General features: G+C 34.3%; 3 protein-coding genes across 4 annotated transcripts; 1 reads left to right on the top strand and 2 right to left on the bottom strand.

Moving 5' to 3' along the window:
• The first annotated feature begins 208 nt into the window (after window positions 1-208).
• LOC133677147 (cyclin-dependent protein kinase inhibitor SMR4-like) lies at window positions 209-1,330 on the top strand. Its single transcript, XM_062098990.1, has one exon. The coding sequence runs from the start codon at window positions 391-393 to the stop codon at window positions 568-570; it is 180 nt and encodes a 59-aa protein (XP_061954974.1). The 5' UTR covers window positions 209-390; the 3' UTR covers window positions 571-1,330.
• A 2,560-nt stretch (window positions 1,331-3,890) lies between these two features.
• On the bottom strand, window positions 3,891-10,138 carry LOC133677411 (probable protein S-acyltransferase 16). Of its 2 annotated transcripts, none has more exons than XM_062099464.1 (9): window positions 9,722-10,138; window positions 8,766-8,858; window positions 8,582-8,683; window positions 8,271-8,348; window positions 8,101-8,199; window positions 7,913-8,008; window positions 5,945-7,055; window positions 4,441-5,110; window positions 3,891-4,276 (listed from the first exon to the last, which is right to left on the bottom strand). In XM_062099464.1, the coding sequence occupies exons 1-7, from the start codon at window positions 9,992-9,994 to the stop codon at window positions 6,948-6,950; spliced, it is 849 nt and encodes a 282-aa protein (XP_061955448.1). In that variant the 5' UTR covers window positions 9,995-10,138; the 3' UTR covers window positions 3,891-4,276; window positions 4,441-5,110; window positions 5,945-6,947. The 2 variants fall into 2 exon arrangements, with proteins under 2 accessions (XP_061955448.1, XP_061955447.1); XM_062099463.1 differs by having other exon boundaries at window positions 4,527-5,110.
• Window positions 10,139-11,993: 1,855 nt separating this feature from the next.
• On the bottom strand, window positions 11,994-15,685 carry LOC133676677 (amino acid transporter AVT1D-like). Its single transcript, XM_062098396.1, has 10 exons — window positions 15,501-15,685; window positions 14,798-15,090; window positions 14,188-14,402; window positions 13,758-13,938; window positions 13,407-13,626; window positions 12,816-12,951; window positions 12,499-12,664; window positions 12,373-12,416; window positions 12,213-12,275; window positions 11,994-12,089 (listed from the first exon to the last, which is right to left on the bottom strand). Exons 1-10 carry the CDS (start codon window positions 15,683-15,685, stop codon window positions 11,994-11,996), a joined length of 1,599 nt encoding a protein of 532 aa, XP_061954380.1.
• Window positions 15,686-16,408: the final 723 nt, after the last annotated feature.

Here is a 16,408-nt window from a genome sequence, read left to right as displayed (position 1 = left end):
GGTTAAAAATAGGAGGTCAATATTCAAAAGAAGAATGTTCCCGCGCAAACACCGACTCAAGTTGTCACCACCGCCACATTTGAAAAGACGGACAAAAAACGCGGTGAAACATGGGCCACGTTTGACAACATGCAAATTTTAAAATCCAGTACTTAGCAGCCACGTAGGTGCCAACCCCCTCCCTCTCTTGCTGTCATCTAAACCCACCACACGATCCAAATAAAGAACACCCAAGCGCTCCATCGATCCAATCCCCCTCCCCCACTCCCTTTCACGTTTCGAATTTTAAAAACCTTTCTTTTTTATAAATCCATTTGCCCATTTAAGCATCAACCTATTTGAAATTCAATTCTGTTGTTTTCGGTGTCTGGTTTTAATTGATGGTAGAAAATGAAGGTGGAAGAAGAGTGTACGACTCCGAAGAGCATGGGATGTCGGATTCCGACTGCCCTTGTTTGTCCACCACCTCCCAAGAAGAAGTCGGTGGTTGGAAAGAAACGAGACCCACCAAAAGACGGGTATTTTCAACCGCCTGAGCTTGATGCTCTGCTTTCCATTTTCACGTCATAGATACGAAGCTTGGGCATAATCCGCCCTAAATATGCATTTTTAATATCGTTAATTTACTCTATTCTAGGGACTGAAGGGGCTTAGTTTGAAATTAGAATTAAGGGAGTAAGAGATGGGGACATTAGATGCATTTTTCTATTTCTGTAGATATAAATGCGTGTCTCCTGTTATGCTAATGCTAGTGAGATTTCTAAATTTGTTAGATTTTAGGGAGTGTAACTGGTGCCGTTGCTTCGAATTGCTGGTCAGTTCATTGCCTTCCTTTTCTAGTGGTTTTTATGCTCTTGCAATACATTTATTTACTTGTTGATTTTCCAATCTCAAGAGAATTGTCAGAGCACCGAAACTTTCCTCAGATCTCCGTAAGCAGGCCGTGTACAGGAAAATTAGTTGTCGTGTATGCATGAGATTACAAGTTTTTTTGAAAGAATTAATGCACTGGAGGAGTCTATGGAGAAAAGAGAGAGTGAAGGATCATTGAACATGATGTGACAGACATTCAGCAATTAATTTGGTGGTATCTCGCATTATTCTCCACCAACCACAGAATTGGAGGATTTGTTCATAGTAATTTCTTGGCTAGAAAGGAGGTAACTTTCTATGGTTAAATTGGTCAAAAAAATCTTGTTTTAATCTTAAGAATAATATAATGTTATGTTCGAGCCTCCATTTCAACCAATTTGGATGCCGATCTAGCCCAAATGGTCATGAGACCTGGCATGTAAATCTTTTGCAGTAAGAAAATTTTAGAATCATCCCAGACCTTGGTGGTGTTTATCTAACTAGGAATGTTTGGCGTCCATCTCTGTCAATCAGTTCACTTTACACGACATTGCATGTCACTCTTTTGTTGCAGAGGACATCTTGATGACGTATTTATAAAAGGGGATAAAAATATGAAAAGTAGTTACCACTAGATCTAGATATATTAAGATATTTTTAAATAAAAAGATGGTTATATTAAAGGGAATACAAAAATTATCCTAAAATATCATATCTAATATACAATTTTAATAATAACAATAAATATCATGAATACATGCTAATATTTTATCTAAATTAAATATTTATGTTTATTGAAGGTAAAAATTTGCTAGATAGTAATTTTAAATTTAGATTTGATTATGAAGCTCAATTCTTATTTTTTAGATTATGATATTTAAAATAGCAGTAAAAAAACACTCGGGTTTTAACCTATTTCTTTTGATTACACAATTTAAATATTTTTATTTTAAAAAAGTTTTGTTTATATGTTTTTTGATGAAAACAAAATCACACTATCCAAAATTTTATTCTCAGAGACCTAACCCTTTTAATGATTATGCCATCCTTAAGTCCACAACAACCGATTGACATTACACAATGAAATTTATATAATCACTATTTAACCGTGAATCTCAACATAACCTAATAGAAATGTCCATAGCTAAAAGAATATCGCTCAAATAATTCAACGCAATGCAAATAATATCAACCAATACAATCTAACACAAAAATCAAACACACATAGCAAATTAATCAAAATGAAATAAATAAAGACATACAAACAAATACACATTCACGAATAAAAAAACCAACAATTACATTACAAATTATTTCAAAAATAAATAAATCACAAATTAGATTACCCTTGCTAAAAGAAATTAACAAATATCCCAAGTTCGAAGTTCTTTCTAACAAGATATGAAATTCAATTTTCTTGTCATTTAATCCCTTTCAACATGTTTATAACCCTATAAATTAAACTTAATTTAAAGATTTTAATGAAATTTCATGTTTGAAAATATTTTCAGTTATAAGAATTGAATTCCAAATGGAATTCAATCTCTAACAACATGTTTGAAATCAAATTATACGTTGAATTGAATCAAATTCTCTAACAACATGGAAAAACTTGGTTGGATTATTGGGGTTTTGTGGTTGATGTTAGTAAATACCAATGAACTTGTTACACATAACACTGGTTTTATTAATATAAAATATATTTATTATTAATAATTTTTTTTTTATTATTATTTATTTATATTTGAGTAATGAATCTATTGTCTGATTTTATTCTAGATTTATCTAACATTAATTTTGGAACACTCAAAAAAAAAATATTTACTGTTTTTGCAGCATATATGTCTTTCAAAAAATCCAAGTATTGTAAGTCTTAAAATGAATTATCTTGTAAGATTTCAATTAGGTCATTAAAAAACGAAAACAATGAGATGAAGAGAGCCACCTGAGGAAAAAGGAAAATGGTAATTTAAGGAAGAGGTTTTCACAAAGATTGAGAACAAGATTGTTGTCATTGAAGATAAGATTAAAGGTTTTGGCAAAGATTAAGTTATTTATGAGATAAAGTTTGTAGGGTTTTTGAGATTAAAAAAAAAAGTGATTTTGAAATATTATTTAAAAAAAAAAGTGATTTGAAATATTATTTTCAATGTTAATTTTAAAATGAATTATTATTGCAAATCAAATGATTTACTATCTAACTTGCTTTTGCACTTTTTTATAAATTGAATTTCATTTAAAATTTAAATTAATACCCTTAAAAGAATTTTAAATATAAAAATTGATTTAAATATTTGAATTGAATTCAATTAAAAAGGTTTGATACAAGCTATAAAAATGTTATAAAAATAAATTAGAAACCAACCCCTCTTATTTAATACACTGAAAAAAAAATTAATATTAAAACTAACTTCTTTAAAATACCAATAAATTCATTCTTTTTTTTAAAAAAACACATTTAAAAAAAATAAGATAAATATAACAAGGATAATATAAAAAATAAAATGAATTAAATTCTATATATATAAATTAACTTATTTATCAATTAAATTCAATTAATCAAATTTGAAAATTTAAATTTTTAAAACCTGTTTCTTTTTGAATTTTAAAAATATCTTTTTAAAAAATTATTTATTATTTATTTTTTTCTTTACTTCAATTTTTTTTTATATTTTTAAATCATTTTAATATACTAATATCAAAAATAATTTTTTTAAAATAAATAAATATTATTTAATATATTTTTAAATAAAAAATTTTTTAAAAAATAACTTCTACTGCACCCCATTCCATGCATCCTGTTTCTGTCTAGATAATATATCATATTAAATAAAAAGCAAAAAAGCTCTTGACCAAAAAGCTCCAGTGGTTTGGTAGGATAGTACCCTGCCACGGTACATACCGGCGTTTATTTCCCGGCTGGTGCAAGTGCAATTTTTTATTCCCGACCTTTCTGATTCACATACCCATGCCTTCAAACTGCATAACTAAACACAAATAAACTAACATGTGTGGGTTTTCCTCAAATTCTCAATCCATAACGCCAACAAGAGGATTCATTAAGAATGAGCTCTGTCAATACTACTACAAGTTCACGACTTGCATGGTACAAGAACCGTGGAGGAGCAGAAAACAGCTGTATTATGCAAGCAAAACTAAGCTTGCTCGAAGATTGGAAGAAAAAGGGCATTGCTTCACTGAACTGGTCACAATCAGCCTCACGAGGAATGCTTGCCTTGACCAGAAAACGAAAGCTTCTTTTACGTTTTGACTTGCACTCTAATGAGTCACATACTGCAGCTATGTACTAAAAATCATTCGCTTCAAGCTCTAAATACAAGTGCTCACTATCACAGCATAAGCATGGAAAAGTACTGCTCAAATTCTTGATCAATGGTTGGTTTTCTGGGGCCTGACTGAGCTTCTGCATTCAAAATAAAGGACACGAAGTATGTCAATGTAGATACAAAGCCAAGTAAATATTCAATTCATGTTGTCACTTAAACCACCAAAAGGGGGCAGGGATAAGAGGGCATGGTTTGAACCTATGAATCTGCAAACCACAGGTATGCTGACTAACTAAAATACCTTGGTTGACAGCCATCTTCCGGATGAAAGGGCATACACATTTGGATTAACTCCATTGGAATAGAGAATATCATCAAGTTCTTTACCTGTGCATGTTTCCATGCTGTCAGTTCCAAATTCAGAGCAACTGTAATCTAAAGGGCTTTCAAATTCTAGGATAAGCTCTTCAAGATTCTGAGATGCTTGTAATCCATCATCATGACCGCATTGATCAATCTCCCCTTTCACAAATGTCAATTCCTCTTTTCCAGCATGTCGTGCTGCTGCAGCACTGTCTGAAGAATATTGAGCATCCTTGAGACTGTTGTAGCTGAATGATGAAGTTGAGGGCCTGTCAGGTGGCCATATCTTTGAAACCTCCATCTCAAATTTAGCTTCACCATCCACAGACATGGCAAAGTCAGAATCTTCAACAAAACTATTGCCATCTTTGGCAGATTCAGGATCTGATCCTTCATCAATGGCCTGTCGTTCAGCATTTCCCGCAATTATGCATGTGATTAAGTCCTTTTCTTCTTCATTTTCTTCATATATTTTGGAAGTTTTGAGAGGGAAACGATGATCCCAGCATTTATGTTTTGAAATAGGCAAGCCTAATTGCTCAGCCCGTGTCTTCCTTTTCTTGTTGAAGTAAAAAAATTTGGAGTTGAATGCTTCTTCGAGCTGGAAGCTGAAAGAAAAAGCGGGCAAAAACGACCACTAGAAAAGTAAGAAGCTGCATTTCGAATAATATAGACAAGCAAAAGTGCATCATAATCAGTCTGGATAAAAAGGCATACTAGGAAAATTAACAAACTGACAAGTTTCCATTATTGATAACCAGAAAATAGGATGGAAGAAGGACAAGACATAATCCTCTGCTTTAATTCCGTGTTATTATGGAAACCAGGTAAAAGCATTAGATTCATATTCTAAAAACATCTGTTTGTAATGAGTAAAGAATGCATGGACTTGGTTTCAATCCTATTCGTGTGAATGCTTCCAGCATTTAAGTCAAGCACATAATGCAAATGAGAGAAAGCTTAGATCTTTGACCAAGAAGCAGCAATTAACCATGCCATGTTGCTCTCTCGCCCAACAACACAAAACAATCATTGAATTTCTTTTAGCAAAAGAAAAACAGAGAATTGTTTTTAAAGGACATAAATTTTAAAAACAAATAAATAGAAAAGGAGCTCCTCCTATAGAAACATCAGATTGCGAATCCAGCCACTTGCACTGAAAAAGCCAGCCCATTTTGAATCCTGTTTTCTTATTTATTCAGCGGGTGCATAGAATTGCAAGAAATATTTGAGCACTACTGTTAACTACTTCAATTTAACAACTAAAGAGATTTTCCTTTGATGTTCATACAAAGATCATTTCTACAAAATTACAACATGACATGCAAGAAACAATTGAACACTCTTCAGCCTTCCATTGCCTGATTTTAGGTTTCTTTCCTACAGAAAGAGTCATTAAAATGGTCAAAACAGTAAGAGAACCAAGAACCCAGGAACCAAACCTGTCAATCTCATCGTTATCTTCATCCATGGCGGGCAGAGAGAGAAACATTGAAATGAGAGCGTGTCCTCACCCTTTTCCTTCCTTTTTCCGAAGATTAACTGAGACGGGGTGATTGAACAGTATTCGCACTAGGATTACCACATCCGGAGCTCTGGCTTTTTTTGGAGATGATGACTCACACGAGACAAGACCATTTCGTGTCACGTGGGATTCTTGGAGATGGCGCGAGCCCCCATCGCACCACGGGCCCCAGCATCTTGTTTATTCATATGGGTAAATTACATTCTTCACCCCTACTATCCCTACAGTTCAAATCGAACTTTCTCATAGATAATTATTAATATATGACAACAATGATAATTAATTAGAAACACAAAGTTATTATATATGATATATCTTAATACTAAATGATTATTATTATTATTATAATTATTATTTCGTTTTGTGCGTTTTGCAGAGTTCATAATACAAGGATGAGGCAATACATCAAAGATATCTGGTGAAAAAAGTATGATTCAATTACGATAATGAAGAGAAACAAACAAGGCTGCTTAATATTCTTTCTCGTTTTGTCTGTTGTTGCAAATATTAATTACAATTCTAAGTTACAAGGATGGTGGTGTTCATGTAGGCGAGTTTAAGGATTCAAAATCCTTGTTTACTCACTGGGCACTCTTTTGTCAGCCCCACAGGATCTCTACATTATCCCGAAATTCCCTCAAACACAAACTGGAAATAGCACTCTCTATACCAAACTGATTCACACTTGATCACATCACATCGCCTCCCTGAAATATAGCAGACAACGGCCATCCCTTGGTTCTCTATGGTTGAGTTGTGACAATTCAAGGCTCATTTCTCCTCCGTGAAACAAGTCCAGCTAAAGCTTGGCCGCACAGATAAATGGGACTGAAGAAAAGCATCTCAATCAAAAACCATCCAGTCTTGCACACCCTGCTATTGCCAATGGAGTGACTCCGATACAGAATAGAACTTGATTATCACACAGATGCACTGCTCATACCATCATAGGCTGTACGGAAGCGGAGACCTGAACCGATATGTCCTGATGTTGGGCACACCCAGCAGGAAATACTTGGACCCAAGACCTAAAGCAGTCCCGCAAGAAAATGAAAAAATAATCAGTTTGTTCATGAATTGATATGTAGAACACAATTTTCCTAATCCTAAAGCATCAACTACATTTGTAGTACTATTTTACAAATCACACACAACACTCACCACTATAGCTTAACCAAAATTGTCCGAACAGGCCAATCTAACCATGCCTCAGGGCCTTGCCAAGTACGATAAGAAGTACAAACATAAACAATATCTAGGAAGCTCAGTTTGGTCTAGCTAGCTGCCACAGCTGGTCATGGAGCAAAGCCTGTCACTAGAGTGTGTGACTTTTCTAGGTTTCATGGTTTTGCAAGTTGACTGGCTACTTGCAGCTGATATGGTCGAATCATTTAACTTGCCAGATGGTATGGTCGAACCATTTAACTTAAGTTGAACTACGATGCACAATTCTACACAATAGAATGTCCAAGTTTCCAGGACATAAAAGTATGCGGAAACTGTAATAGTGTTCATCAAGAAACGAAACAACAATTTATATGCACTTAAAGTACATGCACAATGCTTCCACCAAGATGCACCCGAATTGCTCAAATGATCACTGCTAGCTGTCTGCATGATCATAACTGTGCAAGCACAAAGGGATGCAGGATGCATCTAGCAATAACCTAAAAGCTATGAAATACATTCAAGCCTTCTCATGTTCATAAAGAGAATATATTAGTTTGTCATCTATGAAGAACAACGGTAGGGGGAAACAGTTGAGTGGAGATGAAAATGAAGTTCAGACAATTTTTCCAAAGATACATCATGCTAAACACATATTTTTCAGGCAAGAAAGGAAAAGAAAGAAAGAAAGAAAGAAAAAAGGGTGCAATGTCTTCACCGTAGTCAGATTTTCATAGGCGCCCACATCATATGGGTGTTTATAGACATGCCCTTCCTTTTCTGCTAGCCACGTAGCTCTCACTCCTTCATGAAACTGAAAGAAGATACCATAGAAGACCATCATAAAAAAGGAATAAATTGGGTATTAAAAAAAAGTGAAATAATGATTTCTTAATATCCAATAACCTCGATTGTGGTTTTGTTTTGCAAAATGAGGTATACATGCCAACCCAATAGAACACCAAGTGCCACACTCAATGGAGCTAGCAACAGTCCAGAAATAACCTGAAAATAGTTGAGTTATGAGCTGAATTTAATGTATTACATGCTAGCTGAATGATTTAATGGGGACATACATATATGGTTCTGAAAGAGTCACCATTATTCAGCTCATGTTTTTGAGGGTCAACAGTTAGACTACCAACAAGCAAGACCTGAAAATTTAAGCAAGGAGAAACATGAGGAAAATGAAGTTGTAGGCTTTCTCAATTGGTGTCCACCGACTGTAATTCAATAGTGTAGGAACTCGAAAGGGGAAAGGCGTGGCAGCATATGAAATACAGAAAAATGACAGCCAGCCATTTAAAAGATAAAGTTACAGAATGATAAAGAGACAGTGCAATTCACAAGAGAAAGTGCCCAAAACATTGACAGAAGCTTTGCATACCAGGGAGTAGATGCATGCAATTACAGCATACACAACGAAGACGAAGAAGACCTTATAGTTTGCGTGGCCCACACAGTTACTTATCCAAATGCAATGATGGTCCTTACAATCAACAGGTAGCACTTTAACAGACTAACAAGGACATTTGAGATAAGGCATGAATGACAACAGAGATCATGCATACCATTCGCAACACACATCTTTTGCAAACACGGCAATGATGAGCACGTGGAGGCTTAAAGTGGGAACACTTCTGGCAATATCTCAAGTCTCCTCCCTGCAAACATCCAACTAAGTGTCATGTATGGGAAGCCAAGATTTGAGGTTCTCACTGAGATAGAAAATCACTTGCTTTCAAGAAACATTGAGATTTCAGGTTTTATGCGTATTTGTGCATCAAAATGATCAGATTCACATGTCTAAATATAGAAAAAAACTAATTACAAATACCCAATCTCTTTCCATATGTATTTTGAAAGGCATTTAACCACACGGCTATGATGACTAATTAAACTTGAAGCTACTTAGTCATTTGAACAGAGGGTTATCTTATTCTCTTACAAGTATGCATCTGAATTACATAAATATGATGTTTCTCTAGGACGTTATCAACAAAAATGATGTAGGAAAAAGCAACTAATATTTTTATTTATGCCTATTTAACATAAAAAGAACCCTAGCTATGATGTAAGACTTTTCACAAATCAATAACGTCAAAGCATCCATCAATCAGATAATGGACCAAAAGAAGCATCTACGATGTTGATGACTTCAACCAGCACAACAAAATAATCAAATTGAAATTTTTTTTCCCAACCCCCGCCAGTTCCTAAACATCAACTTCTGGGAGCCGTGCCGTGGTGGCAGATCAGGAAGACATTGTTCACACCTTCGCGTGGCCTTCAATTACGCATGTGTGTAGACATATATTATGACAAGAGACAACCATCAAAATCAGTTCAATTATAACAGAAAACATTCCAAAGTCAACCATTTACTTTCATCCATCTACAAAATCAAGAAAGTTCTACCATCGATGCATGACCTAATTTCTTACCACTCTAACAACCTGACTAAATGAGATTGACAGAACCAAAGGATCTAAGAAACAATGGGCATAAATTCCCAGCGTTACTGTACTTTGCGTTTGATCTCGTGGACTGGGTTACTGGAGTCTTCGATGTCGGGCATGAAAGTGGAAGGGACCCGGCCCGCATCCATCAAGATTGCGACGGCATAGCTAAAAACGGACATGAAAGCCACAGCTGTGAAAACGACGGCGTTCAGGATGCCGGGGGAAGACATGAGACCGAACCAACCGTCTATGAAGACAAAGATCGTGGAGAAGTAAATATAAATTATGGCTAAAACGACGACGGTTACTGGAAGGGAGAAGCTGACGCGTCGCTTCATCGTTTGGAGGTGAGGAAACCAGAGGCACCGGCGTTGAAACGACGGCGTCTCTGGGAAGGGGTGTTCTGTGTTGTTTTTTGTCTTAGTTCTAATTTTTATTTGTACTTTTATTTACTGGGTGGTGTTTCTCTTTCTTTCTTCGTTTACTTGGCAGGAAGAAATACGAGAGTTTTTTTAAAATCAATTTCTTAAAGTTTTTATATTATTTTGATTTATTTATATTAAAATTTAATTTAAAAAATAATAAATAAATATTTTAATAAATTTTCAATAAAAAATAATTTTTAAAAGCAACTATTACGTAGTTATATTCTAATAATTTAGAGATATTAATTTTGATATTTTTATTTTTAGAAGCTATTTAGGCATACATTTGAAATAATATTTTTAAAAAATTTAATTCTTTAATGTTTTTGGATTATTTTAATATATAATTTTTTAAAAAAATTTTTTAAAAATTTTTTAAATAAAATATATTTTAAAAAATTACCACTATCAAACTTTCCAAATAGCTTTAACAAATATTTTACCTTCCTTTTCCTCTTCTCTTCTGGAAGCATTTTTAGTGCCCTTTATGGGACTTAGGACTTGAGTTCTGTAGGGGTGTGCCCATTTAGTATTTATGTTTCAATTTATTGTCATGAAGTTTACTATATATATATATATCTTCTTAAATAAAAATATGATTTTTTTTAAAAAAACATTACTTAATTAGTCACCAAACATTATAATGATGCTAACATCTCACATAATAATACAACAAACACTATAGACAAAGCATAGCACAACAATTAATGCTGCTAGACAAGTTAGGTATTATTAGCAAATATGGTGCAAATCATATTCAATAAAAATTTAATTTTTTTTATATATTTTAAATTATTTTGATGCGTTGATTTTAAAAATAATTTTTTTTAAAATATCATTTTAATATATTTTATTATAAAAAATAATTATAACTATAATTTTAAACAGACAAAAGAGAAGATATTAATTAAAAAGACTTTTAAAGAATGATGTGAAGGAAGGTTCCATCTGGGTTTCCACTCATGGAACCTTTCCTAAATATATATATATATATATATATATATATATATATATATATATATATATATATATGAATTTCAAGTGCTCTCCACACAATTTTCTCACACTTGAGCTGGGACCCCTTTTGAATTATTTTTAAAATGTCATGGACATGGTTTTTTTGCTCATGATTCAGACTCTTGACATAGATGATTATCATGATTCTAATAGTTTTAAATTTTTGGATTTACCATAAATAAACACTTAGATAGCCTAACAAGTATGGATAAATGGAACAACAATAAACTAATTTTTTTTTTTTATCAAACAACTAGCATAGCATAAAAATCTATAACTTCACATTCGATAAATGGATTAAGTTTAAATGCGGCCATGAGATTATACAAGCTTAGTTTTATACAAAAATTTACTAGTTATGATCATCTAAGGTCCAAAAAACTCTTCAAATCAGATTTAAAAGATATTATTTGAGCTAATTTTATTATTTTTCTCTTATGATTCATATATTCTTTAATGTAGACTATTCTAATGATTCTAATAATTCTAAATAAATATATAATAGACCATTTAAAAAAAAGGTTTGGTCTTACCAAATAATTAAGTTTGGCTATATTCCGAACAACTAACTCATAATAATTACATCATGTTTAAATTTGAATAAAAGATTATACAAGCATAGTTTTATAAAAAAATTTATTAGTTATAATCACTCGATGTCAAAAAAATCCTTAAAACAGATTTAAAAGATGTTATTTAATTCAATTTCATTATTTTTCCTTTTTTTTGGATTGAAATTCTATTTTCAAAGTTTTTGTTGTTTTTTCTTTTTTCAGTAAGATCAGTCATTGACGTTCTTTACAGGAGGGAATAAAATATGAAATAGAGTTATTGTTAGTGAGAACACATTTTCAATAAGATTTTGTCTTTCTTTGTGTCTGTTTGATTCATTCCGTCAGCCAAGTTTGCCGGCTATTCTTGTAATCGCTGAATATGTGCCCACGCAAGCAAACAACACCCCCACGCCAGTGGTGAAAAGGCAAGCTGCTATCTGGTAGGAGAGAATGACATGTTTTTAATAAAAAAAAAATTAATCGGCACCTAAAATACCATGGAGAGAAATAAATGTGTTCATGTGAAGACAGTAACGTGAAGGGAGTGAGCAGATTCTTACCTGCAACTTAGTTAATCTTTCATGGAGTATACTGAGATAACATACACATGGGAAGATAACAGCCTGCAACAAAATGAAGATCAGAGAGAAATGATGCATGAATGCATGCGGTTTCTTTGCGTTAATACCAAGAGCGAGCAGTCTATGAATGACAACTTACCACGAGCATTGCAAGTAAAGATCCAATTAAGGCCATCACAAAACCTGCACCCCAAATTACAAAATAAAGGATCGATCATTTGCATTATTACTTCACATTCAAGTTAGAGATTGAAGTTCTTGGTACCAAAGAATGGAACTGCTAGTGCCACAGCTAAAGTCGAGGTCACTAGGATTGTTCTGATGATTAATGACACGCCGTAAGAGCTAAACCGGCCTGAAGGCACGAGTTCCTCTAAACTCAATGCAACAGGCATCATCACCAAGGCATACTTGGTCATCGGGTTAACAACCTGCAAATCACACAAATATTGAACACGAGGAACCAGTCTCCTACTTTCCATACGCGGTTAATGACTTAAAGGTTGTAATTTAGGGAGATAATCAATAATCAGGCCATGGATTAATGTTATGAAGAAAATTGAAATGAGTTTCTTATCATACTGCTGTCCAGACTGCAACTTTAGAAGACACAAATTGTGCTGGCATGTTTAAAGTATACTGAGATTCGATCGAGTTCCCGAACATCAGAAAGCCACATATTGCTGCTCCAGTGTACATAAGCCAACAAAAAATGAAGCTGCAGCATGAGAAACAAGTTACTGAAGGAATAGATTCTATTTGCCAATTTTATATTGGAAATATATACAGAAACTTCGGTAAAGCCTTGAAGCAAGACGCGGGAATTCTTCAGGTGGAAGATGGAAAGTTTAAAGCCTCAATGATTAATATATGCTAGGAGATGGAAGATTTTCTGCCCAGGTTTATCAAGTTCTACATCTATGATCAAAACTTTTAGTATCTCTAGCATTATCCTTATTCGATATTAATTGTCGAGGCAATTGAAGTGCAAGCTATCAATTGTTTCCATTTAGCTAGAATGATGAAGCCTTAACAAAAAAAAATGAGGAATTAGACAAATGCTCTTTCTCAGAAATAAGACATGTATAAATCTATAAAGCTTTCAAATTGTAGCACACTGAACGAACGAATAGGATTGGTGGCAGAAAGGAAGTGCATATAGTACCAATTTACCTGGTAATTAAAACTGTTGGAAACCTTGATGGTTCTTTCATAGAAGAGTAAATATTTGGAAAAACTGAATGGCCAGAGAAGCCGAAACCATATATACCAATTGCAACAGGCAAGTTTGCAAGGTCTAGAGCTGTTCCAGTTGGATGAAATCCAATTTTGTCGATCACCCCAGTCCATAACAAGCAGAGAGCAACTATAATTGATGCGCCTACTCCTCCAACTGATCACATAGGCATAGAGATCAGCAGCTATTGTTAAGTTTACAATAAGCTTTTTATGCTGAAGAAAAAGGGAGCTAGAAATGGTACTATAGTGTATTAAAGAGAGAAAAAACAAAAATAGAAATGGAACCTGAAAGGTATGACAGCAAACTTAGGTCTCGAAGCCACACTGTTGGAAGAACAATGAGAGTTGCCGTGATGGAGAAGATTTGATGACAATCCAGATGTATTCCCGCAAAATTCATGTACATGTTTGGGAATAATGTTGACAAGTTATCACTCATCATGATTACGTACTCCACACACGAAGCCTGCAGATTGAAGCTAATCTCCTTTAAGTACTTGGGAAGAAAGGACACTGAAATTAATAGAGAGCTGAGATGCACGAAGAATTCGTCACACTTACATATAATTCAACGTATAATACCATCTGCATTGGCCCAAACCCAACTGTCAGTTATATGAAACAACAAAAAATTTTGTTTTAATGCAGCAAATCCACCAGCTAATGTTCTTAAAATTTATTAACTGCTGACATATCACATTGTGATTTCACTTACTGATATCACTAAGCGCCCACCCACTCCAAAAGCAGCTTGTCCAATATCAGGGTAAGTTTGTAGTCCAGGAGAGCTTTCTAAACAATTTTTCAATAATATCCCAGTGTAGCAGCAGATGACACCAAATAGTGAGAGTATTATGAGGCTCAACCACCCTCCTTCTTTGATTGCGTAAGGCATTGTAAGGAGTCCGATGCCGCACAAAACATTTGTTCCTAGATAGAAAAACATAAAATATAGTAAATTGTAGAGAAGAAAAGAAGGTGGAAAACAACCCCCAGCGTGAGTTTTCCAGGTGCGGATAAAAGCAAGCTATGTCATCTCTTAGAATATAGCGGTGTCAATTCCATGGCGCCAAAAGGAACTCTTCTGTGGCCTAGTTTTAGACGACGACAAACAGAAAATGATTAATCCAATAGCTAATAGAATATTAAAACCTTCAACTGCGAATTCAAAGCTAGCCACCTCTACTGTAATAAATGTGGTCCTTGTGGAATTATTTGATGAATCGTTTGGGAGACACATGACCATTGCATTGAAGCATCATGATTTTGTTTATCGCACTAATTCTGAGAAAAAAGAGCTTAGAGATGAAAGTTATTCCATGTACCATTGAGTATTGATTGAGCTAATGAAGCTTTTTGATCTGGTGGTGCCAATTCATTAACAGAAAATCTCGAATGAGAAGATGCAGATGACTTCACAGGCAGTATGAAGCTTGGTACTTCTTTGCCTAAACTTTGTCCGGAGATGAATGGGCTACTTAGAGAAGAATCCACTTCTGAACCTTGACGTCTCTTATAAACTGAAGTTAAAGAACTGGTTTTCCCCGCCATACTACTGGTCCCTTTCAAGATGTTAACTGAAGGAGGTGTCGTCCCGGTAAGCAAGTCTATCGACTTCCTGCACAAATTGAAGTGTCATTCTACCTTTTAATGTCTATGATATCTATTCGCGGCCCATGAAAAGCTTAATTTCTATGTAAAGTTTTTTCACGAATTCATCACCATTTATATTTTCTTGCTTCTCTTAATCCATGGAGTTGCACTACCTTCACATTCATATGATGCTTTTACAATTGTTTCGTGATCTTAACGCTAGACCTACCAGTGTTAGTTAAGACAATCTCCCATGAGTGAAAAGAATGCAATAAAAGAAGAGAATAAATAGAGCAGATCCATGTGATTATAATACTTTGCTGCGAATTCCAATCAATCAATATTTGAGTGAATAAAAATAGATTGACATAAATATACACGTTTAATTTAAAGAAAACCAAAAATAGATACAAGGTGGGACATTTGATAAAGTACCTGTAACTCTGAGGCCATGATGGAGTGGTAACGTCAAAACTGTTGTTGGAGAGGTACTGTGAAGAATCCATGCTATCAGATTCTGAATCTGAATCGCTTTGACAAAACCTTTCACCCTGGTTTTCCTCATCGTCTGTTTGGAATTGGTCTTCGCGATCAGGACCCAGATCTTCATCTATCTTCATTTCCTCTTTCGTTTTCCAAAAACCAGAACAAAAACAAACTCCTGCCTCGCCTATCTAGAAAAAAGGATCCGTAGAGACTGGATCTTGCTTGGCATGCAAGACAAATGCTTGTTTTCCAATACTGTGGCTAGCTATTTCTCAAAAAAAAAAAAAATTAAAGAGAATACAACGTAAATGTTCTGGAAATGACAGCATGGACATGCATGCATCAAGCTAAAAGACTGGCCAGACACAGAAAGGCTAAATTCTTGCTTGTTGTACACTTGTATGCAGGATTTGATCTAATGGGGAGAGTTTTATGTTGTTTTCTTTTTTCGCACCTTTACTCCTATTAATAGCAATCATACAAGAAAAATCCAGACAGATCCGAACTACTGGGCTTCTTTTCTGATAGTCATGTTTATCTAATCTAGGCCAATCTTAATGTTTTATATTCAGTTATTTTGTTGTTATTTTTTATTTATTTATCTTGTGAAAATAGGGGCTTAAGCTCAAAGGAAATTACAGTTGACAGAGTTGGGGAAGGGAACTTCCTAAAAATATTAAGATATCTGGAATAAGGGGCGGAGCAAGAAGAAAAAAGTAAGGGGGGCCAAATTAAAAGAAATATTTTAAAAAGAGTAAAACTTTAATTATTTTAAAAAGGTAGAGGCTGGGAAAAATTTCCTTGTAGGGGCCCGGGCCCCTGCCAGCCTCCCCCTAGTTCCGCCACTGTCTGGAATC

This window comes from Populus nigra, chromosome 17 (assembly GCF_951802175.1).
Source record: "Populus nigra chromosome 17, ddPopNigr1.1, whole genome shotgun sequence".
NCBI lineage: Eukaryota > Viridiplantae > Streptophyta > Magnoliopsida > Malpighiales > Salicaceae > Populus > Populus nigra.
Note: the sequence above shows the minus strand (reverse complement) of the source record. Positions and strands in the feature narration are given on the sequence as shown.